General features: G+C 42.8%; 1 protein-coding gene across 1 annotated transcript; it reads right to left on the bottom strand.

Annotated features, from left to right (window-relative positions):
* Positions 1-1,727: 1,727 nt before the first annotated feature.
* RBM24 (RNA binding motif protein 24) lies at positions 1,728-12,830 on the bottom strand. The gene is made up of 4 exons (XM_042806666.1): positions 12,223-12,830; positions 11,406-11,529; positions 10,269-10,323; positions 1,728-3,849 (listed from the first exon to the last, which is right to left on the bottom strand). Exons 1-4 carry the CDS (start codon positions 12,388-12,390, stop codon positions 3,513-3,515), a joined length of 684 nt encoding a protein of 227 aa, XP_042662600.1. The 5' UTR covers positions 12,391-12,830; the 3' UTR covers positions 1,728-3,512.
* Positions 12,831-26,592: the final 13,762 nt, after the last annotated feature.

Genomic DNA, 26,592 nt, shown 5'->3' with positions numbered 1-26,592 from the left:
GGACAAAAGAAACTTCCAGGCATGGAAGGGGATTGATTCAGGGACCTCTTGAGGAATCTCGATCCACATAAGCCCATGGGATCAGATGGGCAGCACCCAAGGCTACTAAGAGAGCTGGCTGCCATCATTGTGAGGCTTCTCACTATCATCTCTGAAAGGTCATGGAGACCGGGGAGCTCTTCCATGACTGGAGAAAGGAAGATGATGCAGCCATCTTCAGAAAGGGCAGGAAGGACAATCTAGGGAACTACAGAGCAATTATAGAGTGAGCAGACTTGGAAGTGATTTCTGGGCATGTGAAAGAGAAGGTGGTGATTTGGAATAGCCAGCATGGATTTACAAGGGTAAATGATGCCAGATCAACCTAATTGCCACCTGTGGTGAGATGATGTCATCTGTGGATGGGGGGAAAGCAGAGGATATTGTCTGCCTTGAGTTTAGCAAGGCTTTCCGTGTAGTCTCCCACAGAATCCTTGCATCCAATTTCAGGTGGTCCAGTCTAGGTAGGTAAAAAACTGACTGGTTCATTGGTGAAACGGGCTCATGCTCTGTCTGGAGGCTGGTTACAGCCCAGTTCCTCAGGTGTCTGTCCTGTCTGCTATCTTTATCAATGACCTGAAGGAAGAGTCGGGATGCAGTACTATTAGGTCTGAGGACTGATGATACTAAATGGAGGGTGTAGTTATAGAATCATAGAATCATTTAGGACGGAAGAGACCCTTAAGATCATCGAGTCCAACCATAAACCTAACACTGCCAAGTCTACCACTAAACCGTGTTCCCAAGCACCACGTCTACACATCTTTACATACTTCTTCCAGGGATGGTGACTCAGCCATCCATATACTTGATACGCTTGAGATCAGGGCTGCCATTCGGAGATGAAATTCAGGGAGGACAAACAGCGAGTCCTTTATCTCAGATGGACTAACCCCCTGCGTAGGCCAGGGCATGACTGGCTTGGTAGCACCTCTGCTGAAAAGGACATGGGGGGCTTGGGGTAGGTTTTCACTGGGGCAGCAGTGAAGGTGCATCAGACTCTATCAACAGGAGCACAGATGGCCAATTAAGGGATTTATTTTTTTTTACTCAGCGCTCACTATACCTTGGCTGGCATAGTGGGTCCAGTCTTGACTCTCCCAGTACATGAAAGCTGTTGATAAAATTGTATGACTCCACTGGAGGGCCAACAGGATGGGCTGGGGGTTGAAGCATGAGACTTGTGAGGAGAGGCTGAGGCACTGGGATTTGTTCAGCCTCCAGGAGAGAAGAGCAACTTCCCAGTTCCTGGGAGGAGGTTACCGAGAAGATAGGGCTGGGCTCTCTGCCAAAGAACAGGAGACGAAGGTTATAAACAAACAGAGGGAGCTCCGGCTAGATAAAAGGAAATAAAATTGACACTGTGGGGATAATTAGGTAGTGCAGTAGATTACCCAGAAGGGTTGTGCAGTCTCCACATGGAGGATCTTAAGACCTACTGGACAAAGCCTTAAGAACCTGGGACCTCCCAAAGCCCCTTGCACTCTGAATTATTTTATGATAACTCTCAGGCTGGAGCTTCTCCATAGAATTTCCTCCATGTAATACGGTTCCTATCAGCCTGTGTATTTAAAGCCAGTGCATATGCTGCTATTCACCCCGCAGATCAGGAAAATGACATAAAAGGTTGCCCCCCCTAGTTTTAACTAAACAAGATCTAAGCAAATTTGAGCAAAACCAACATTAGATGGGATGCGACAACATTTTTTTATTGTTTTAATACAAGTGAATAGATTAAGAGATCTGAAATGTTATAAAGCAATATACATACTGAATAAATAATATGCACAGGAGAGTCATGTCTACATTGTAACACTGGCTAGTATTCAGAATACTTAAAATAAATCCAGTGACATTGGATAAAGTCCATAAAAATGCTATCCTGTCTTCCCTTGTATGAAATTGTTCAAGTATAAAAAAATCGAATACAGTGTAAAATATCAAATTCCATTTCGGTCAAGAATAAAAATTGCAAGTATTGTAGTTTCACAGGACAATGTAAAGCAGCATTTTCTAGCAAAGGGAAAAAATAGTCAGTCTACATACAGATGAGTGAGAAAACGGCACTAAAGTATTTGAGAGGTCTACATGAAGAACTAGTAGAGGGAAAAAGAATGAACTAGCAATATTTTATGTAAAAACCTAAAAAAGTGTTAATTTGAGAGTACCCTCATACAGTGCACATACTGAATTTAAATAAATCCAAGTCAACATCCTTAGTTAATTAGGTTAATATTTAATATGCTACATCTAAGCCTACTAAATAATTTATGCCATGAGATGAATACATAATTTTACAGTGTCACATCTAAAGTTGCTTTCTTTAGAGCGCAGCATAGTAAAACTTTCAAAATAAATATTTCTTTTTAAATAGCATAACAATTAAGGCACAGTATAAATCACATACCATTAACCCTTCAAGAACAGCAGTCTTGGTAACAAAAGTCGCCTCGTGTACTGTATGTTTGCTAATAAATATTTTAAATATAGTCCTGAAATAGATATTAAAATTGTAAAAATGTTTTCAGAAAAGAAAATTCCCTTAAAACAGTTCTTAAAGGTTTTAATTCACTAAGCTTCTTCCTGCCTTTATTCACAAGTTATGAATAGATGCAATAAATAGAAAGAGAAGGCTGTTGTAGTAAAGGGCTGATCCTATTTTAGAATCAGAATAGCTGACACCAGCAGTTAAAGTTTCCCAAAAGTGAAACAGGATGGGGCGAGGGATTAGGATGTGACAAGCTCATCACATGAGCACGAGTGATGTGTTCTGTCCAGAACTGTCTGTGTTATTGATTGTCGCTACAGCTGTTGCACCCCTTACTTCCACATCACTTGCTCCATAGTTCCACTCATCCAGAGGACAGAGAAGAAAATAACTTTGGTGCCTGTCCGCCATCTTACTAGCTGGCCATCTTCCTTGGGTTGTTCGATGCCCGTTAGTGAGACAGTGAGAAGGTACTATCTCATGAAGACAACTTCCGAAAGCTAGAAAGGACAATCAGTGCTTTAAGCTTGTTTCCTCTTAAAATGGTTAAAGATTACATATTGCTGACTCAGTTTTTTCCCTGGTTCAAACTTTTCAAATACCATTTTCTTACTTATAAAAGGCAGTTTTGCTTCCCTGATACTGTAAAATGTACACCTTTGCTTTATTTGGTTCGCTCGTTGGTTTGAAAATACGAAGTCCCATTGCTACTCCTGCCACTCTTTCATGACAGTACAGTATTTTATTTCCCATTTTCTTCTGGCTCGATACTTGAAACTAGACATGCCGCACTACCCCTCCCACCTAACAACATGATTTGGATGCATACTGTATGAAGACAGTGGAATAAAAATCTTTAGTTTCGCAATAGCATCGGTTTTCCTTAAAGCTCCTTAGTTAATATCAATTGTCTCTGATTAACTACTTATACTGGAAGGCTGAAAAGAGGAAGAGAAAGAAAGCGCTTCCTTCAGGAGTCCATCTGCTATTGCATACGGTCTGTCTGCAGCTGTTGGGGCTGGTACTGGCCAAACGCGGCGGCGGCGGCGGCGGCGGCGGCCGTGCCAGGCGCTGCTGCGGTGATGGGCTGCTGCACCGCGTAGCCGTAGCCCCCCGCCGCCACGTAGCCGGCGGCGGCAGCCGGCGAGGCGGCGTACGGGTACTGCTCGTAGGCGGCCGCGGCGGCCGAGTACTGGGCATACGCAGCTCCGGTGTAATCGATGTAAGGCGTCGTGGAAGCAGCGGCCGCCGCGGGCTGAACGTGGGGGATTACCACTCCCGGCTGCACGAAAGCCTGTGGATAGACATAGTGAGCGGGTATCCTGTTGAAAGATGGGAGAGGGAGTTAGAGTTGGTAGGCGAGCCAGCGCCGGAGCGGCATATCCATACTCCGAACTAAAACAAACTCAATTTAGTTGTTGTTATGTGCATAGGGTTGCCACAATAACTAGACTCGATGGACCAATTATCAGCTCGCTGGCCCGAAGAGGGGCATCGCTCCAAAGCACAGCTTGATAGCTGAATTAAACAGGAGCGTTTAATGTTGCTTGAGGATATTAGGTCTAATGCTGTTAAAATCTTTAGAAGGACCAGGATTACTGATGTCACTTTTAAAACAACTCTAAAGGAGTGAGCTTGATTATTCCATCTGGAAAATTGCGGTATTTGTTTTTCAGAACACCTGTAAGTCATTTTTATTACCCTGCTTCTCACTTAACTACTCGGCTCTTAGTAAAATTACTTCCTGCAATACTTTTATTATTAGTAACTGAGCAGTTTGACAGCATCACTGTAAGGAGTTTGACAATAGCCAATGAGGCAATAAAATGGTTGAACCCTGACTTTATGTAAAGTCTTCTTGGTGCGGGGAGGGGGGGGAAGACTGTATTGTGGCAACCCTACTTAAGTTGCTATGCAGACTCAGCACACATTAATTTCTCTGCAACCTCAGTCACCCTTATTAAAAATAAGAAAAAAAACAACACAGGCGACAAAGGAGTTTAAATAAAGTTCACAAGTGTGGTAAACACAGCAAGAATCACACTTTCCAAACGAACGATAGTGCAGCTCACTCCGTCACAAGAGGCCATTGAGGGGAAGCTACATAGATGCTATTAAAATCCATAACAGTGACTCCTAAGTACATGTGCATCACACTTTTATAAAAGTTCGTAAGGACACAAGGGTCAAACCTGTTTGATTATCAGGCCACTGATGTCCTGTTTTGTGCCAGCTTGTTTATTTCTATGCAAGACATACAGCATAGAGTTTTTGGGAGGTGGGCATAGGATTAAGTCTAAATAGATCTGGTGCTTAACAAAAGTAAAAAAAAAAAAAAACAAAAAAAAAAAACAAACAAATTTACAGTTTAAGAAATAACCGTTCTGAACAGATCAGTACACACTTTCCCATCTTCCCCAAGTCACAAAACTTGCTACCTTGGCTTGTTTACTTAGCCCTTCAGTTTTCAAAACTAGTCATATCATTGTCTTAGCACACAAGTGTATGTACACAAGTTCATGTCATAGTTCTATTTTATCATATAGTATGATTTTAAAAAATAATATACTCAATATAATTCTCATTTTACATTCATAACCCTGTCTTGCATCTGGATTTCCACAAAGTAGTCCTTCATATATGCGACTCCTTTCGAGTCAGTGAATCTTTAGAAATCCATGAAAAACTGCTTGTGCACATTTACTACTATTTCACACTGAACGTTACCTTTATAGACCTCTCTAAAGACTGCACCAACCTTTTAGTGCACTGTAAGCACAGATGCAAATTGCAACGGTAAAAACTGTCCTCTTTTCTCCCACTTTAAGATTTAATGGAAAGGGTTCTTTTTTTTTTTTTCTGGTTTTGTTTTTAAAATAACTTCAAGATTTACTTCAGTGGTCAACAAGGAAACATTTAAATTAGAAGGGACACTGTCAACTAGATTCATAGCAAAACAATTTAAATTAAGTGATAGGCTTTAGGACAACCTGGGTGGTTTTTTAAGAAAAAAAGAGCTCAGTTGATTATACTCCTATGGAGTATTAGCAGAGAGAAATGTGCAGTTGCCGTGTTTAAGCACATGAACACCACAATCGTAAAAACCCAACATTTCCATGAAATTCATTTCCTACTGTGTGAAGGGAGAAATGAAAAAAAAAAAAAAAGAGTGACAAATAGGGATTGGGAAGGGAAAGAAAACATAAAACAAAACCGTAAGTTGGGTTTTTAACACTCACCTAATTTATGAAGTGATTAGCCAGAAGTACATTTGAAGCATACTTAAGCTGGCTCTGTGCGTTTAAATACACATCATTACCTGAGCTCTCCATACAAAATGGATGAGCATAAACAAGCATTTTGTATTGGTCACCAATCAAGTACAAACCTAATAAATATAGCACCACGTTTTTTAAGCATTAAGGAAAGAGGTACAAAACCAAATTTGAAGTCACCAAGAGCCTCTTCTCTATCAAGAGGCCATTTAACACCACATCAAAGGAATCTTTACATACAACATTTATGAAAGAGAGTAATTCTAACAGAAGAGACAGTAAGCAAGCTTATCTAGCTGCTTGTGTTGACTTGAACTGATGTTACCAAGATTTTCTGAAGATATTAGGACACTCAGCCATATCCTTGAACAAGACAGAAAGATACATGTGCTCCCACTTAAACTCTTGTGACTTGTTTTATTTAAGCCAAGAAACCAACAGGTGGTGAAGTTATGAAACATTATCTGTTTGCCACATCTTACCCTACAATAAACATAAACCCTGTGCAGGCTCCTCACCACCATGCCATTTCACACACGATGACTGACAGCATAAGCTGCACTGGGGCTATTTTTGATCATCTGTCATGCTACGACTGTTTTGAGTTGAGTAAAATGGCTTTATATGGCCAAAGTAAATTTCTACCTACTGCAGAGGCCAGCACATGTAGATCTCAGCCGTTCAGAACCCAACTGCTTTTAATGCTCTGCCAGGTCAAAAGCTGAAAAGGCAATTCATAGTTACACTGCATACCCTTAGTATACTTAATTTGAAATAAAAGCTGCTGCTTTAGTTTTGAGAGTAAGAGTGTGAAAACTATACATGGTTTAAGCTTTCTTTCCTGGCAGTAGTTTTTATTTTAGAACATATATTTACTGGTTTATGCTTTTGCAATAAAGGAAAAGGGAAGCCACATTTAACTTTAGCAGTAAGTGTAGCTTTAGCGTATTCAAAGTTGAATGGCATACGGTCCTGCCATGGGCCTTAACACCTTCACTGTTGTTACAACAGATTTGTGTTTAACTAAGACCTCAAATATAATCCTATAAGCAATACAAAGTGAAAGCTAATTGCTTCAAAGGAAAGAAAGGGCTTTCTATACTAATGCAGAGAGCTGTGGCATATAGAAATTCAGCAGTAGTAGCACATCATTGACTCTCGACATGAAATTCTTGTGAAAGCAGATATTTAACTTTGAATGAAATGTTTTGCTTTGGCCCTTGCATAGCACTGTCTGGTTTCATAAGCGTAATTAAGAGTAGATTTTCACCATTGCACAGCTTTCCTTATAGCAGAAATAGGTTATGTAAACATCAAGACAAACAAGTCGCTTAATGCGCTTGCTTTTAAATTTGTGCCTGATACCATTAAGAGGACATGTAGCATTCTGCAGGTTAAATTCTGACTGTTCTAGCTTCATATCCTCTTTCCAGATTATCCGTAGTCTAGTATTCTACAGGTCTTTTGATCATAAACTCAAGAGAGGGCTTTTCCTTCTCTCTTAAGAAAGGCAGAATTGCCTGACCCTTGGAAGACAGTACCAGGCTGATAGTATCAGCTAACCATTTGATAATGAACTTAAAATAACTTTGGATTTAACTCTGGTCTTACTAAAAATAGTGGAAATCTTCTCATTTTGATTGAAGTGCAAGTTTTAGACAGAAAATAAAGGGGAAAAAAATCTGTCCAACAGAACAAGTCATATCCTACACCAATTCCTCATATAACCCCGTATTTTCCCACCAATATTAAAGTAAAAATTACATAAGCAATATGAGAAAAGTTATCCTAGGTGGCAAAGTCATCTTCCCCCTCCATAAATTCCTACTGAATTCAGAGACAGTATTTTAATAAATAATCCTGAAAACCGAGCTGTATAGATAATCAGCCCTGTGATCGAACAGCTTTCTATGAAATACACCAACAGTAAGATAGATGCTGAATGTAAAGAGTAAGGAGAAATGTTATTTGGTGGAGGAATTGTTCTCTGCAGCAGTGAATAAAGAAAAATTCCCAGCATTTTAAATGCTTTATGCATTGAATCTGATCTAGTTTCTGGCTCCCTCCACCAAAATAATGTTGTACTTAGTTCAGAATATTGTACTTCTGCATCTTCTCAGTAAAAGTAATGTAACATAATCCAGTTGTTTTCAGTTTCTTGTTTGATAGGTGGGGAACCATATCGAAGCACTGCTGACCACACCAGAATATGGCAGCACCTCACTAATTTGCACTCTGTCAGGGAAAAAAAAAAAAACAAAACACAAAACATTTAGAGCTTGTGTGTGTGGATTAGCAGAGTATTGGTGGTGAATCACCACTACGACCATTTTACACAGCTTATTAGTAAAGTGTACTTTTTAAAAGTGCAACTTCACAGGAGGAAGAAAGGCTTTAAGGTGACTGTATATTTCAGTGCAATCCATGTAACATCCTCTATGAGTGAACTCTTCAATAAAAGTAGATTCAAGTAAGCACTAAACAATCCCTCTTACTGTCAAGGAATACAGCGTATGAAGATGTTCCTTCATCCTCATGAATGTTGTTCGTCTTAATCTGAACTACATTCTTTCGAAAGGGTAAAGGTCCTTGGAAATTTTAAGGAGGAAGAAGGATGAGTAATCTCCTTTGTTTGCACATGGCAAAGGAAAGGCAAACCCCAAGGATTAAAAATTACCAATTTCATATATGCATGACCCTGCAACCAACTTTCCTTTTCTTCCTACTTATCTACATTGCATTAGAAAGAAAACTTCATTCAGCCTGCTGGAAGAATTCCCCTCAGCTAAACATGATTAACATGATCGGTTGTTGGCTCTGGGTAACAAAAGCAAGAAGGAGCCCTACATTTGCGCAGCCCTTTAAGCAAGGGATTGCCACAGGTTCTCCTTTTCTGTTGTGCTCAGCAAATAGTCAGTCTCTCAACAGCTGATCCCCGTGCAATCCACTGGTTCCTCTTTGCAACAAGGGCTTTAACAGCTCCGGAGACAAGGCGCTCCGCCTCCTGCCTACCTTAGTGCAGGCACCATAAACTGATCCCGGCCTCCTCACGCTTCAAAGAAGTCCAACAAAATACAGTAGAGGATAATCAGAAGAAGAAGAAAAAAAGGCAAAATGTTTTCCACAACTTCCCCACGTGTCTCAGAAGAACCGACACTCTCTTTTAAAAGTACGTGAAGTTTCTAGGAAAACTTTTTCCTGCGGTTTTGAGGCCAGTTCCTGTTTTGTGCCATTTTGGCAAATCAAACTACCGAGGAGCTATCGTTGCTTAATAACAGATAGGTACAATATTCTAAAGCTATTCTAGTCAAATAAACAAAATACATTTGTGAAGCATTTTCCCTACTTTATTGTTAGCTTACTCATTAATTAGCAAAATGCATTATTTTGCAATGAGTTTCTCAGTCTGTGTGCATTAGTGAAGTGACACTGTATGGAAAATTTAAAGCAGACTTCACCTCCTAATTATGTGCCCATAGGAAGCGAGAGTTAGCTCTACACAGGAATAGTATACTCAAGTAAAGGAGAAATGCGCTACATATTAAACACATTGAAGAAAAAAATTTCTCAAATTAGAAAGCCCAAATGGACGCACATTGTTAATAAGGAGCTCCACACCCCTCCCAAGAACAAACCGCCCCCCCCCCCCCAAATTATAAACATGCAAGCAATACGTTGATTTACTTAAAAATCAAGAAGTCACACAATTTAGCACTCACTACAAAATACGGTTAAAAAAGTCACAGGCTACAGCTTGAAAGCAAGGAAAAAAAAAAAAAAGGCCCTTTGCTCCCCATGGCAAAGTCACTCCTCAACAACAAAAACAAAATTAAAAAGACCCCCCCAAAAAAACTTTCACTACAGCTTTTTCAATTAAATAAAAGCACACAGTTTAGCTATCAACACCACTTCATTACTGTAATAAAAAAAAAAAAAAAAAAAAGCACACGGAGGTCTATTGACTATATGAAAAAAACATACATGCATCGTTAATCACCATTTTAGCTTGTTTGTGTTTGAGTCTACTGGTTACAGAGTTTAATTCCAAACAGAACTATTCCACCTCTTATCATCATATCCTTCTGATCAGTTATCTTAACTGTAAACGATCCCTGTCAGATTAGAAAGAGATAAATAACATTGAGTCAAGCTGAAAAAAGAGAAATGGGGCACAGCAATCTTGCATCAAGTCATACCTCCTTCTTTTATCATAGGGTCATACGGGACTGGACTGCTTAGGTGGAAGGGACACGTCCCACACAACTTGACTCAGCTGCGGCATTTAGAACATGACCGACAAGGTGAGCGCATTTACGGGTATACATTTTTAAGTCTGAGAACTTCAGCATTGCTGGTCAGTTTTAAGGATGGTACTGCAAGAGGCCTTCAAGGATCATACTTTTTCTTTCCTTTTTTAAAAACAAGATCTTTCCTCCCCTGTTTGAGGTCCCATTGAACAGACTTACCCAAAAGGCCTCTGAATGAGAGCTGGATGAAGCTGCTGGACACCAAAGGCAAAACCTACCAACAAAAACACATCACATTCTCTGTATGGGTGTTCTTTTGGCCACTTATTTATGCTATCCATACACACGCGCACGAACGCAGAGTAACAGCCTTCGCTGACAACGTCCAGTGACGATGTCTGAAAGGCTGTAGAACCAAAAATTAGAAAGTAAAATGTACCAATCCATATATGCACAGACACACACGTGTGCGCACAGAACTTAAAACAGTAAAGCTCATGCTTCCCTAGAGGTGTTTAGAAGAACGACTTTTTCTAAACAACAAGCACAAGGTTTTCATTCACGTTTTAGTTTGTGCTCCATCCTGGTCCCTAACTTTAGCCTCTGAAGGATTCATCAGTGTATTTGTCTACTTTCTACAGACTTAAATTCGAGCCAGCTCTACTCGCCAGGACTTAGCATGGGGATCAAATCCTAACTCCCTTTCTGTCCTCGAAGTGCCAAAGCATAAACCCCTTCTTCCCTTGGTGAGAACTTAACTACTCGCATGAGTGTTCCTGGGGCGAAGCACACGGGAATTCAGAGCAGCCTCCTTTAGAGCACAAGCACGCACATGCGCCGCGCTCCCGCCGCTCTTGCTGCAAAGCAGCAGTTTGGGAAGTGGCTAGGACATCAGATCGGCTCGGATGTGGTCTTAGGAAGGGACCATTTTCAAGTGTGCATAATAGCTCCCATCTGTTTGAGGGGTTTGCGTTAAGATACTGTTTGTATTAATAAGACTGCACACATGGGAAGCGATTCATTCCTAGGCCAATTTTTCCCTGCAATGATACTGTAAATGGTCAGCGCCACCACATTCCCGGCAGCAGGAATAACCAGTGAAGTGCCTGAGCTGTGGAACTCTTCCTGGAGAACTGCAGATGTTTTATTTCTGATTGCTTTTGGTTTTTAAATAAGGCACATGTCCAGAATAGCCAGAAAGTTACTACACGTGGTGTTTAAAAACCAAACCCAAAGCACACCCCGCCAGTGAGTGGACTTCAGCGACGTGCAGGACGGCACTACCTTTTTTAAAGTTTTACTGTCTTGGGAAACCTGAGGTAGGGAGAGAAAAGCCGTTCAGGACCGCTTCCTCACCTGGCTGCATTATCCGCGGCTTGGCACCCAGGTACGCCAGGTTCACGTTGGCTTTCCTGCCATCGATGATGGGGTTGGGGTCTTTACAAGCCCTTTCAGCAGCCGCTCTGTCAGCCATGGTGACCTTTAACGGGTGATGCTGCGCATTAGATCCCTTTCCGCGGGGAAGGAGAAGCCCCTCGCCCACCGCAGCCCCCCGGCTGCTCTCCCCATCCCCCCGGGAGGTGCTGGGGGGGGGGAGGGGGTCCCCGGGGCACCGAGGGGAGCGGAGTGGAGCTGGGAGTGGGGAGAGGGGAAGAGGGAAAAGGGGAGAAGGGTGCCGGGAGCGGGGAGCCGGGAGAGGGGAGCCGGGAGAGGGGAGCCGGGAGAGGGGAGCGGGGAGAGGGGAGCGGGGTGCCGGGAGAGGGGAGCGGGGTGCCGGGAGCCGCGGCCGGCGCAGGGCGGAGGGCGCGGGCCGAGCTCCGCCGGCGGCAGATAACCCCCGGCGCGGCCGTATCAGGGAGCAACAGGCGCGCTGGAGAAATTAGGCAATTCCCCCCTTCAATCTCCTTTTTCAGTAATTTCCACACCCCCCCCCTCCTCCTCCCCCGCCGCCTCCTTTCCTCCCCCGCCTCTCTCCAAACTCACCAACAGGGAGAGAAAGAAAAAAAAAAAAAAAAAAAAAAAAAAAAAAAGGAGAAAAAGCCAAACTGCCCGACACCCCCTCCCGGCCCCTTACAGCCCGGTCTCCGCCGAAGTTGCCCCGCGATGCCCATGTCGTCGTCAACCACCAACCCTCCCCCCACCCCCCCCCTCCCCGCCGCGCCCCGGCACTTACAAAGCCGTATCCCCGGGATTTGCCGGTCTGCCGGTCGGTGATGACCACCGCCTCCTCGATGTCCCCGAAGACCTCGAAGTACTTGCGCAGGCTGGAGTCGGTGGTGTGGTAGGGCAACCCCCCGACGAAGATCTTGGTGTAAGTGGTGTCCTTCTGCGTCGTGTGCATCTTCTGCCCGGCCCTGCGCGCCGCGCCGCGCTCTGCACCCACGCGTGGCCGCCGGGGCGTGCGGGTCCTGGCCGGCGAGACCCGCTTCCAGAGTCAGCCCCGCTCTTTTTTTTTTTTTTTTTTTTTTTTTAGGTTTTTTTTTTTTTTTTTTTCTCCGCACCCCCCCGCTCTCCCCCCGCCACCCAGTTACAATGCAATACCCTTTGGCCTTTGCAAACCCAGCTTCCTCCTCCTTCAAGAGCGGAGCCCCGCAGCCTCCGGAGGTTTTGAGGTAGGTACCGGCAGAAGGAGGAGGGGAGGCCGGGCAGCAGCCAGCCTGGCGGCCGTAGCGCTGGAAACGAGCAGATGCAGCAGCTGGAAGAGAAGCGCAGGGCCTGGGCGCTAACAACTGAGTGGCCTCCCCCCCCTAAAAGCCACCGGGTCGGGCACTCTCGGTTCCTCCGCCTCCTCCTCCTCGCAGGGGCGGGGACGGCGGCGGGGCGGACCCCGCGCTCGGCCGCGGCCCAGCCGGGGCTGATACCCAGCTGTTGGCAACAGCTGGATGCCCCCCCGCCACCTTTTCACCCAGTTCTTCCCCCCCCCCCCCCCCTCCCCCCCCAATAGCGGCGGCAGCCGGCCCGCGGAGCCACCAGGCAAAGGGGCTGCTTCGTCAGAAGTGCCCCGAGGGGGAGTGGGGTGGGGTGGGGTGGGGGGGAGGCTCGGTGCCCTCCGAGGCAGGTTTGCCCCGGGGTTGTACACATAGGAAATGCCGGGAGGCAGGGGGGTGTGTGTGATGTTTCCATCCCTCCCCAAAAGCTTGTGGGGACACCCCTGTCACCCTCACTTACCTCTCTCCTCAGGCTAGGAAAGCTACGGTGCGGCAGCACTTCCATTATTGTGGTGGTGGTGGTTGTGGCTCTTGTTGGTTTCGACACAGGATGAAAAAAAAAAGGGGAAAAAAAAAAAAAAAGAAAAGGTAAAGCTGCTTCCCTTGTTTTTCTCTTCTCTTGCTGCCTCTGCCCTGTGCTGGGACTGGGACTGGGAAGGACGCAGAGGAACAAAAAGAAAGGAACGTCTGTGTGACATGGAGAGGCAGAGGACTGTGGGAGTCGGGGGGAAGGGAGACTCACAGGGAGACAGGAAGGATGGGAGGAAGGTTAAAGTTTGGGGAAAACAGATGTGCACATGTGTATAGACTTCTAAACCATTCCCTTGTGGTCCCAAAATCTTGATAAGTACTGGAGTCTCTTTTTCCTCTTTCTCCTACTTCCTCTGTCTGTTAGACTTTTTCCTGTGAAGTCCCTTTCTCCCCTAGAAAAAAAAGAGCAATGCATCAGTTGCAGGAGGAACTTTCACAACGTTCTTCAGCCCCTCTGGTACCAAATATCAACCATAATGACAACAATTAGCCCCAAACTTAGGTCCTGCTTGCCCCGTGTCTAACCTTGGCCCCATTCGATTTTTTCAGCAGTTGTTGTCCTAGTTCTAATGGTCTGTACAATACTAGGCCATGCTGTCACTAAACCCTGCTTGATCCTTCAGACTCTCCAGATTGAATCATTTGATTTAATATGTTAGGACTGACTCCAGTTGAAGCCTAGCAACCCTGGCAGGATCCAGACGTAAATGTTGCTTTTCAGCTCAAGCTATGATAAGCCCTTAACCTTGGCCTGAATGCAGTTAGGCCAGCTAATTCTACCCCAAAATTTCTCCCAGCATGGCTCTCATGTTGGTCTGGAACACTGTGTTAAACCTGACACTCCAGCCGCTTATGTTACAAGGGCTAATCGTAACCTTAAACTCTGGCCCAGTGACCTGAACTTAAATACTAGCCCAACTAAAGGTGTCAGCGCTCAGTAGAGCACTGCAGCACACAAACTGCTTAGGAGCACGTTTAACTTCTCAGCCCCTTGGGGACCTGAAAGATGAGCTTCCCCTAAAACCAAACATAGCCCATCCCATTTCCTTTCCCTTGCTGTGCCCATCACTCCTGCGTGTCTTGTGGCATCTTCAGGAATAATGAATTAGCCTAGTTTTTCAATCATTACACAAACTCCTCTAGTAAGGCCAGAAAAGCAACACTGGGCTATCTCAGAACTAATTGCAGGTGTATTTAGGAGTTTGCCTCTTTCAGCCGAACGGAAGATTGATGACTTTGACAGACCCAAACCCAAAAGCTAGCCTTTTGGTCTAACAGCAACAGCAGGTCTTCCAGGATCCAGAAACAATACCTAACTTTCCACACTTACGTCCCAACAAAGGACAAACTTCCTGCATTTAGACAGGGTTCATCAGAGAGTCCTTGCTCTAGCCTGAGTCCTTCTGTCAAAAATCCAAACACAACCACAACACCATCATTAACTTAAGGTCCAGGATGCATTTCTTAATAAAATCCTCACAACTTATTTCCCTCAGATGTCCCCAATCTGTACTATTTTTTGCAGCTTTTACAGGTTCCTGTAATGAACAAGCCTTTTCTGGTCCTTCTCTCCTGAGGCACAAACCTGGTTCCAACCAAATGTAGCCTTGAACTAAGAAAGGTAGCCCCCACGGCAATAGACCTGACTTGCGCTACAACACTACAGGCCTACAGACCCTAGCAGAACTGAAAATATATCTTCAGCCCAAATTGTTGCCCATTAGAATCTTCTGTTTGCCAAACCTCATCCTATTTCAGTGGTGCCTACAGGATTCACATAAAGTATTGAACAGTCCTTGCCCTTTTTTTACTAACCTGAAACTGAACCATAACTGTTGTCGGTACCACAGACATTGCAAAGCCCAATGGTCCTCAAACCACAAGTCTGTGTTCTCATTTCTATCACACCCTAATCCCAATCTTCAGCCTAACCATAGTTTAAAGTTAAAAGAGGTGACTCTGCTGCCCTGTATCCTGCACAGTCTCACTAGTACTGTCCTCTTTGTTTGATATTCCCTAGAGGATTAAGATGGTCACAAAATTCTCCATCTCATCGTCTCAGACCTTAGCTCTGTCCCTAAATCAAACACTAACTGTAGTCTTTACACAAGAACTGTTCCTGCTATGACTCAAAGTATGTACAGCCCTGTTTTCATCTTATTCTGGAAGGCTTAACACATCTTCTTTTCTAAAACCAGAAGTGACCCTGGCCATCACAGATCAAAACGTATCCTGTAATCTATGCTACCACCATTTTACTACTGTATTGGCAGCCTCAATTCAAGATGGTAATCCCAATAAAATTCAGGAATAAATACAGTTGTTCAGCTCATTCCTTCCTCTAAGCCAACAGTATCACTAATGCTAATACTATCACAAGAAGAGAACCCCTGCTATTGAGGACTAACCCTTCAAAACTCAGTTTTACTCTTTCATCCCTTCCAGCATCAGACCTCTTCCTACTTCGGTGGTCCTGACAGAATCCAGGGTGCAATTTTTCAGCCTTAGGATCCCTCAGGAATCCTGACCTAAATCCCAGAGGGGTGATATCTTGCCATTCTGCAACTAACTCCAGTCCATTCAGTCCATTGTCAACACAAGCCTTTATTTTTGCATGGCATAACCTGTGAAAAACAGAGGCCTCCAACTCTTGGTTGGATGATCTTTACTACCTTATGACTAAATTGGGGTTGATTCGGTGCTATCAGCACCAGACTGTATCTTACATCAGCAGCCTTCAGAAATACAAATATTTTTCAACCGTTTCTCAGTCTTAATAATCGCTTTAACTCTAGGGTTATCCAAAGAGAGATGGCCTCTATCCTACGGAAATGAATTAAAGACCATTTGAACACTTCAGCTTTCAGGAATATATTGTGTACTTCTCTCCTAAACCATATGTTAACCCCAAATTTTAGGCTAGTCTTAACCCAGAGGAGGTGGACACAAACACCCCAGAAGGGTAGTTCTTTCAGATTACACCCATTTCAGATATGTTCTGGCCTGCTTAGGGCTTGTGTCTTTCTGCTAGGTTTAGAGGTCAGTACAGCGAAGCTTAAAGAGTGAGGTTCACCTGTGATGAAGCTGGATGCATTTTGAGGTGAGGATGAGTCTAGAGTTAGCTGTTGGTTGGATGATGTTTACCTGGCTGTGCCAGATGTCTGACTAAGTTTGCAGTCAGACTAATGGGTTTGAAGATTTAGAGTCATGGACTGTACAGCATCTGTTGTGCTGCAGGGAGGTCAGTGGGCAACTTCACCAATGTCATTATGCCAATTGCTTGAGATAAGATTTTTTTTGTATTTTGGGATGGGTTACCAGCATGACTTGCTGCTAGTGACCTGGTTGTGGCTTTGGAATGCAAGTGTGGAAGAAGGAAATTTATTCCTATATCCTGCAAATTTTGGAATAGTAATGCCACTGATGAAAGCGTAACAGTTCAGGCAAGCAGTGAGAACATGTGGAAAGAGGGGTGTATAGGTAGGGCATTCCTGGGAGAGATGTGAAACTGAGGTTCCTAAACCCATAAAGAGATTTGGAAATTGAACCTGGGTCACCCATGTCCTGGTAAGTGCCACAAAGACTAGAGCACTGTAAAACCTGAGAGAAGTATCGGTCTCGTAGGTGGCTATTTTAGCATTTTCAGGATCTCAGTTTTGAATCAAAGTAGAATGTAGGCACCTAGGTCCCACTTCACTCTTTTACACTGCTGTGAGTCTCTCCCAGGTATGTTGATACTGTTGCTGAAGGCTGCTGTAGCTGACAATTACCTTGCCTCTAATTTTAATGGTTTTAAAAAGTATATCTGAAGTTATACATTAAAAAAGTGGCCTAACATTTCCATTGGAACCTAGTAGCATGACTTAATTAAAGGGGAAGCCTCAAAAGCTATCGGTTACAATTAATTGTTTCAACTCAGAGATTTTGTGTTTTTGCTGTCAAGGTAAGTCAGCATGGATAACTTGCCAGTTTACCAAATGTTACCACTCACTAGTATCAGCGTAACTGTATCATCATGCTTTTTATTTATTTATGAGCACCATATGCCTGTCATGTTGAAAACCAGTGGATGTCATGTGTTCATTCATTAGGTTTCTGGAAACAACAAAGACCCCTGATTATGTTGCACAGCATTCGTTCTTGCTAGTGCTTTATTTCAGTAAATAATAGTGATCTTCAGAACATCCAGTACACCATCAATTAAACACAGCTGGAATTTCTCTACATGTTTATATATACATACACATATACATACACACATTTTATTTGCTAACACTATTATTAGAATGCCTAGAGCCTGAAACTCAATGTCTTTTAGGTAGGGATGAAAATAAAAGTAATCATTTTTTCTGTTAAACTAGTAAGACCATCAGTTTGGTCAGTGAGACTTACATTTCTGCTGAAGTTCCATGATGCCATAGCTCTGTGAAAGCATTCAGCTAATGACATTAGGCACGTCTTTGTCTGCTAATCTGTGTACTTCCACCAACCACATCTCATTACAGAGAGGAGCAGAATGTCTGACCTCTGCTCTGATCAGTGTATGTTACATGGGCAATAGTTTGACTTTGTCTGGGGAAGTGTACAGTGCAGTAGTGGGTACTACACTCACGTTCTTAAACAGATCACTGTGTGAGAAACTTAGAAACTTCATAATCTTCTCCTCTGGATGACGTACAATCTTTATCTGTGATTAGTTCCTGAATTGTCAGTTTCTGTTAAAAATTTCTTAACTGGGGAAGCTTCCACCACCTCTCTTCTGATAGTGCGTCCCTATTATAACAGATTACATGATAGGGTTTTTTTGTTTCCTGAAACCTATTAATCTTACTGTTTTCCAAAGTCCCTTTTGCTATTGTATCTGAGCGCTAATCCGCATCTTTGACTACTGTGACTTCCATATTCCCAATTGAATCACCAGGTGTAGACCACCATTATGATGGGAATAATCTTCCCTTTAAAGGACAGTGGAGGAGGTGACACAGAATTTCAGTGGTTCAGCAAACAAAACTGAAAGCTTGTAAAACTGTGGATGCAAGACATATTTCCTATATATTGGAAAGCAATAGGCATGTCAGGTGAAGCAGGGATGAATGATAAATGTACCCAGAAGGTTGAATGCATTCATAAAGGTTACAGTGAGCACATGATGTTGGTAGGGCAACACATGGGAAGGAGTGTTAGAAAAAACAACCAAGGGAAAGGGTTTATGAATACCAAATCATGAGTGCTATACTGAATGGTGCTTCCCAGTGCTAGAACAGGTCAGAAAGTAGAATGAGGCTAGTGCCTGGAATGAACTAAAGTTGTCCTATGATGCTGTAACGGATGGAGCGCTGACACCAGAGCCTGAACCTGCAAAATCACAAAGCTCCCACGTGTGACACACTGAGAGTCAGGAGACCAATGATTCTTAATGTCGACAACAAGCAAGGTGGTTGTGCAGGGGAGGGAATGAATGCAGATTTGTGGGCTAGCTGAAGCTCAGAGATTGGAGCGTGAGTCCCCAGACTCTCCTACTTACCCGGCCTGCTCACAGGCAACTGAGAGACAGACATCTAACAAATCTGCAAATTCCCATTGTTGTTGATTTGTGTGGCATAATAACCGGATGACTCTATGCTAAGCACACTCCTGTACATCTTTAAAATGTTGTACGCCCACCCCCATCGTGATACCTGATGGGAAAACCAGTGCTCAGAGCTGCCTGCTGAGCCCAACACAAGTAGCCTGGACTGATACAACCACATAACTCCTTGCCTGCTGATATTTTGTATGCAAAACAGGAACTCCTGGTACAAAGAATATTGTTGAGAAAAAATTCTTATCCAGCCTAAATTGGTGAAATGTTGCTAAAAGCAAATAAACTAAACCAAATTACATCAGGTTACATCTGGCCTTTAGTCAATGTAAGCAGGAAAAAAAGAAACAGAAATACAGGGCTGCTGGTGAAAGACAGAGCCACTAAACCCCAGTCAGCTATTTTTACAAGGGATTAAACTGACAGTTGACAAGCTGTATGCTAGACATTAGCCTCATAAAACAGCACACATCTGTTAGTTTAAGTAGGTTAGTAAAAAAGGAAAAAAAAAAAAGTGGATAGGTAGATAGAAATGCAGAGAAGAACTCATTCAAGTTCCCCTCCAGTTCTTAAGCCATGTTGGAGGAATGCTACTGGGGAAAGTCCTTAGTGAGCAATTAATTACCTGTCACATGAATATTCTAGTACTGCAGCTCTGGATTCAGGAATTGCCTTCTCTGTGGCCTCATGCACTCTCAGCCTTCCAGAGGAATGACTTGCCCTTTCCTGTCAGAGAGCTGAAAAGCTCTAATCTATGGCCAGGAGAAACCTCATCCTCATTTGACAAGTGCAACCCAAAGCTTCTGTTTTTAAAGGACTTTTTTCATCTTGCTTTGATTGTACTGGGGCAACTGAGTTTGCAAATGGTTTGGCTTTCATCTAATTGCTGGGTCAATTAAAACAGAGTCCAGAATGTTCCCTTGGCTACTTTTCATTAAGGGGAAAAGGGAGGTTTCTGTGTTCCTCAGTCCTCACGCAGGGACTGCCTGCTAATCCCAGCATGAGCAGAGGAGAGGGCAAACTGCTCCACAAAACTGTCCACTCCTTTCCCTTGAAGGTATCTGGGACACGAACACACATAGAGGAAGAGACGATGGATTAAATTTGTGCTCTGTCTTCTTCATCCAACATCTTTTGCTAGGGCTGTGGAGAAGTCCTTCATGTTGTGACTCGGACACTCAGACTAGAGCTTGAGACTTCCTTTGCGGGTACTGGAAGAGAGAATTTAGGAGGGAAGATGGACTTTAGCCAGAGGTCGTCCTGTTTACATGCTGTCCTCTCTCAGGATAGATGGTATATCACCAGCCTCACCCGTAACGTCCTGGTGAGTTGTGTTGTAGAAGTAGCTTGTTTACTAGTTCAACCATGTTTTCTGATCCAAAGATATCATATGTTGCTGTCAAGTATTTTTAGTCTGAGCTTCTTAATATCCAGTTTACTTTGCAGTCTTGGTTTCTTCAACTAAAAATAGCTCCAAGAAAAAAGTAGCTTTCAGGTGGTTCCACTTCTTGGATTAGATGTGATTTGTTAAAAAAAGTAGCAACATGTGATGGTAGTTTGGTGCCTTCATTCCAGAAGGATCTTGGAGAGGTTTTCTAGCCTGCGCTGAGTCTCACCACCTGCTGCTGTGGTACAGCTAGGTCTCCACTGTGACACAGCATTCCTCTTCTCCAAGGTCTGTCAGAGCAGATTATCTTTTTTTGGTTCAGAGATATTTTTTTTTCTGGCTGCAATTTTTCTCTTTTTCTTGGTAAGTAGAATGAGCTATGTTAGAATTTGGCCTGAACACGAAAGTGAAACAAGCTTCCAGCTGAGAAAGATCGTGGAGGCTTCCTTTGCACCCCTCCAAAAGGTCAGGATCTCCGTAGTACGTTATCTTGGTAAGGTGACACCTGCAGGTGTGCAGCACTTCTCCCATCTTCCTGCGATACCCGAGCAGAAGTGACTCAGAAGGGAGGAGCTCTGCCTGCACTCAATCACCATTGCTTTCTATATTTATCCTACAAATTTAAAAGTCAAATTCTGTCAAAAATTCTGTTTAACCTGTAAGATCCTAGCCCTGAGGGCTACAGCTTCAAAACAATGCAGCAGGTTGTGGGTTTTTTGTTTGTTTGTTTTGCAGTGCAAGTGGAAATTTGAGCGTGTTACCGCTTGAGCATTGGGAGTTTCGTCAATGTAGCATCTACACACTCAATGCTGCAACCCAGTAAGGTAATGTGAGATTTTTAAGCATTCTTATAGCCTTTATTGTCCTCGGTTGGAAAAGACATGACTTTTGCCTTTAAAGAGAAGTGAAAAAAACTCTTCTGACTTTGTCATGAGAATAAAAATAGTACTGCTTGGCTGGTTTGTGATGTTTGTCCCTTAGTCTTAAGTTTCACAGTTCATCTAAGGTGTGAGGTTATGAAGTAGGACACAGAAAATGTGTCATGCTCTAATGCCTCCATTTTCACCTCTGAAAGGACCTTTGCTAAGACACTACAGCTGTGAGTATGTTAACAGTTAGTGCTACAGAAAAGATATCACATTGCCCCTTGGTTAGCCCTATACAAGGATCAAATCAGATTTAATTCTACTGAAGAATTCTCATGGGTTTGAAAAACAGACCCTCTCAACATGAAACAATTAAAATTTTGTATTAATTGAGTATAAGGATCGGATATAGTGCTTGGTTTTTCTAAGACACAAAACATAGACTGTCTCTTCGGTGCTAAGATAAGCATCCTGCCTACCCAATTAGCATTTGTCAAGGTCTCTTAATTTTCACTGAGGTTTACCAATTCATTCCTTTTTAAACTTAGAGTCTGAGCAATAATTTTTCTGACATTTGACCATTTTACCAAGATCTGTTAAGGGGTTTAGCAAGGTCAGGTAAGCAAGAATCAGTCCACTTGCTGACTTGATCTTGCACATTGCCTTCCTGCTGGGGACTGCAAGTACGTTGTAATGCACTGTCTCCCTAGGGAATTTGGAGAAAGGTAAGAAATATTAGATCTGCTGCAGGAGTATGTCTGGGACCTTGGTGAGGACTGTGCAAAACTGACTTACTGTCTGATCTGTACATATTCTGCCATTTGAACAAACCTGGAGTAGACAGGATTGCCTCACTTCAAAGCCCAGTAGTAATTTAGGGGCCTAGAATGCAATATCATTAAATCAGAATTACGTGAAGAAATTGGATTCCTGCACATGGATAAAGAGAATTTTTTACTGGCTTGCTAGCTACTGTCATACACAGACCATCATGCGTTCCATATTGGAAACAGGTGTATTAAATGAATAATGAGACAACAAAAACTTCATATTAAAGCAAAAGATTTTTACCTCCCTGGGAGGTCATTTGGTCATTTCAGCCTATCAGCAATTTCCCTGGTATTTATTTTTCTCTGTTCATCTTTGAAACTCAATAAGGAAATAAAATACCAACATAAATAAATGAAGAAGAAGGTTTCTCAACACCAATAAGCTAGACAAAAGAAACAGAACACTAGAGAATGTTTACTTATTCATGATATCTTCACGAATGCCATACTTTGGAGGGAATGGGAATTTTTTGTTCATGTTTGACTCTCAAGCATGTTAATCAGGTTTTATTAAAAAGGGGGTGGGGGCCAGTTAGCTTGAAAAAACTAGAGAAGCTAAATGCAACCAGCTTAGAAGTTCATGTGAAATACTAGTGAGTAAGAGGAATTGTTTCAAGTTGATATTATACGCAGGGGGATGGGAAAATATTTTCCCAAATATTTCCTTATTTACAGGGAGGAAATCTTTGCGAAAGGATGCATAGTTGTGTGGTGGAAGTACAGAGTTTGTTCTAGGGGGTTTGTTCTGTTCTCTTCCCTGTTCTGTAAAAGTGTCATGTGTAAGTTTTAGTAGTTTTGTCTGTGCTGTTGCTCTGTCTAATAGGTGTCTTCTTAAACATGTGAGAAGGACCCTTGAAAATAATGAAATTCCTTGGAATGACTTTAGTAAAGGCATAAGAGTTTTCAAGATTCCAGAGTATCTCTGCAGTTCAGATCCATCCCGCCTGTCTCTGTGACTGTTTTGCATCAGCGTGTAGCACAGGGAGTTCTGGCTTGGGGTTTCTCTGTACTTCTGTGACCCTGAAAGTGTCAGAATAGCAGTCCTAAAAGTGAAATCCAGGTCTTACACAACAGTTTTCTCATCTGGCTAATTGAGAATTGACAGCAAAGTATGAGAAGATAGAAGCAGGGAAAAACAACCCCCTGTACTGGCAAGGGTATAAATTAAAATGTCAGATCAGTCCTCGTCACATGAAATTCCTCAGAGCTCCATCTTTGCACTATGCTGCGTAACTTCTCTTGCCACACAAATTTAGGGACTCAGATCACATCTAGCTATCTTAGTCTATGCGTAGCAAAACTGTGCTGTACCTCATAGGATCAGATTCAAGAATACAGTCACTAGAGCCTGTTTGCTGTTTGTATGGTCTGTCGAATGTCATTTCAGGTTATCTGATAGCAGTTCTTAAAATGCTGGCAGTTTCCATGCTGTTAGGCAAATGAGGCTTAGAAGAATTAACATATATATATATATATATATGTTCGGTGATACAATATGGAGCAATATACGTGTTTCTCATTAAGTGGTTTCTTCGTAGATCTTCTTCTAGCCCCAGGATTCCTTTACCATTTATTTTCATTTTCATTATTCTTTTTTAAACAGCATGTGCATTAGAAAACAAATGCCAGACAACCCTTCATTGCAGTTGTCACCCCATTAGCAAACAGCCATGCTGGGGGTGGGGGTACCCTCTCCATCCACCCATACAGGACTCCACATTTTCATGAACTCCTTATTCATGGAGGGGACGTGAGCTTATTCTTTAATACAGGGCAAGTCTGATAGATTTAATTCTCCTAGAAATGTTTGCTTTTTAAAAACTGTATTAATAAATAAGATGATATGATGCCAACAGTCCAGCTGTAAGCTCCCAGAGCCGCCTGGGCTAATGGTGCTGCTGCTGCGGGTGCCGATGTGGGTGAGAGGTCGTTAGTTTCCTTCCCTCTCTCTGCTGTCCCCAGAAGGTGACATGTGTCAGGAGGGGCTTGAAAGCTAAGGATTAGAGGGAGAGTAGTCATGTCAGCTCCAGCATTTTGTTACTGATTTTCTAAATACCTTATTTCAACTGTAGCTCTTTTGCTACTGTGAATTTCTTGCGCTGATGAAAAAAAAACCAAAACAACAAAACCCCAAAGTTTGCAAATCAGAGGCTAACCATGCGTTTCCTTTGCTCCGGCATCTCTGTACAGCCCCACTGCAGTTTTGGTTGTGTGGAGGGTGTGGCTTGATCTTTACAAGCCTAATGCTTTTCTTGCATAAAGAGATTTCTATTCTCCAAAAAATCACATGATAATGAGAATAAATAAATAAATCTGCAGTGGAGTGTGATCTCAGTCTAAAACCACACACCTGAATAGACACAGGTACCTGTGAGGAGACACTTAGAGATTGATATTAACTATTTAATTGTTCATGTAAAGCTGTCAAGGTCAGGCACACTGTGTGTTACAAAGGCTGATTTCATACAGCCCCCTGATTGATATCAGTGTCTGAAAAAGTTGTCAGCTCCCACTGAAGCTTCTCCCATGACCAGGGCAATCATAAACGTGTGTACTTTTTCACCTCTTGTCCAAGCACTAACGTGGATTCTTGCACAGCTAACAAGACAGTGAACTAACTTTTCTAGCAGTCAGGGCATGGAAAGGATCTCTTTTCTCTGCCAGAGAGCTGTTTCCTGAAATTTGTACAGACTTAACTGTCTCTGAGAACTGACCTCCTTTGCTGCATTCAGTTGACACTGACAATGGATTTGCTAGTCATTAAGGGAAGGGGAAGAAGTACTTCAACAGACAGACACTGTGACCACATACCTTTGAGGCCACTGTTTAAAAAACAACAAGGAAGTAAAACCAAAGGGGAAATGCAGACCTGTGCTGGAAACGCCCATTCATTTGTCAGTGGGCAAGATTAGTGTTTGAAACCATTTGTGAAATGTTGGTTTACCTACTCAAGAAAAAGAAAAAAAGGAAAAAAGAAAGAAAGCTCAGACACCCCCTCGGTATCTTTGAGCTCCACCAAAGTGCAGACAATCTCACAAAACCAAATCTACAAACGCTCAATCCAGAAAGCATGGCATTTGCAAAACTCCAAGGAGATTGTTGGATCATGTTGGATGAGTTCAGAGACTTTGCGGACATGACTTGGACATTTCCATCACGTACTGCATGTAGGGCCTCATTTTTGTGATTGACATGGCCAGGAGCGTATTTTGCAGATGGGGTCTGGCAAAGTGTCAGCACCTTTTATTTTCTGTTTCTGCTTAGTGTGGACACAGGGGTCAGCCAAGACTGTCTGTTGAAAGCAACAGGTTGTTTTGTGCCATCGTTTTTCTAGCCGTGCTTTCAGCTGATGTTAGTGGTAAAGAGATCACTTTAATATCTGGATACAGAGTCTGAGCCCATGGAATTTCTCAGTGTAGCGGAGGCTCTCGCTGTACCAGGGAGGCAGGAGGGCAGTAAGAAGAAGAGAAAACAATGGATCCCTGTTTTGAGTTCTTACTAATTTTTAAACTAGTGTAAAATACTAGTGAAAAGGGACTTTTGTCTAAAATGTTTGGACATTACATTTATTGTCTTACTCTGTAGGAACATGTTCAATACAAACAAACAAACAAGAAAAGCCTGACAACTTTTGTCATTGTTAGGAACATGGGGATGCCATTGCTGATTGGAAACAAAACTACATCCAGGAAATATTTGTTGCCATAGTGACCATATTTCGTTGATTCCTTTTTCTGCTGTACAGATCTGGTTTAATTAATTCAGATATTTATAAATAGCTCCCCATGGGGACAAAACTAATGGCTGCAAAGTAAAGTTGCAAAGACTTTGGATGTGCAGCTCTGTACGGACAGATGGAGCCCCCGCATCGGCAAAGCCATTAATGTGAGTACACAGTTTTAAGCATTGCATCTCATTCAACAGAACTGTGTGTGTGCTTAAACTCATACATGTGCTGCAATAGTTTGCTGCAGTTGACAGCAGATAGTGAGCATTTCTATTTTAAACTGTGTGGTTTGTTTTGATCTAACTTTCATAAACTCCAGTGGAAATAAGTCCTTAAGTAGTTACACCATTAGTCATACTAGGAGTGGCTTACTCGGCAGTTGCTGTGAGCATTGGAGAAAATATGGGCACATACACCTTTCATGGTTTCATGTTCCTTCCACTAATCCCCAGCCTCTGCAAGTTGTCCTCTGCAGCCCTTTTCTTCTTATTTTTGTTTATACTAGTGTTAGGGAAATGGTTAAAACACATGCATTTTACAATTGCCTGAAAGGGAATTTTTCTGGAATTGTGCAAATTGAGCATGCGGTATGTATAATCTACAATAGTTCAGGTCCCTTCTGTAGGAAATTCTCTTGAAAGCTTCATCATAGTCAGGTGCCAAAAGTCTTGCAGTTATTCTGCATCATTTGCTTAGCATATGAGTTCCACGTCCTCTGATTCTGTTGTCCCAGGTATTAATTCTGCCTTGTAAATGCAATCACACAGTCACTTTGGGAGTAAAAGCGTATGCAACTGGTTGCCTCCACATTTGGCACATCAGCGTGCATTAGCATGTTGTCCAGCATCAGGATAGCAAGGGACAGCTGAAACTGGAGGAACAGAGAGAGAAAAGTCCAGAAGCAACTTAAAAG

The sequence above is a fragment of the Tyto alba genome, unplaced genomic scaffold (genome assembly GCF_018691265.1).
Source record: "Tyto alba isolate M040663 unplaced genomic scaffold, T.alba_DEE_v4.0 Super-Scaffold_48, whole genome shotgun sequence".
Classification (NCBI taxonomy): Eukaryota; Metazoa; Chordata; class Aves; order Strigiformes; family Tytonidae; genus Tyto; species Tyto alba.
Note: the sequence above shows the minus strand (reverse complement) of the source record. Positions and strands in the feature narration are given on the sequence as shown.

Excerpts from the sequence above, each read along its gene's own strand:
- RBM24 (XM_042806666.1), bottom strand. The coding sequence starts at position 12,390 with ATGCACACGACGCAGAAGGACACCACTTACACCAAGATCTTCGTCGGG. Across the intron at positions 11,530-12,222 it reads AATCCCGGGGATACGGCTTT|GTCACCATGGCTGACAGAGC; the intron begins GTAAGTGCCGGG and ends CACCCGTTAAAG. Across the intron at positions 3,850-10,268 it reads CTCATTCAGAGGCCTTTTGG|GATACCCGCTCACTATGTCT; the intron begins GTAAGTCTGTTC and ends ATCTTTCAACAG.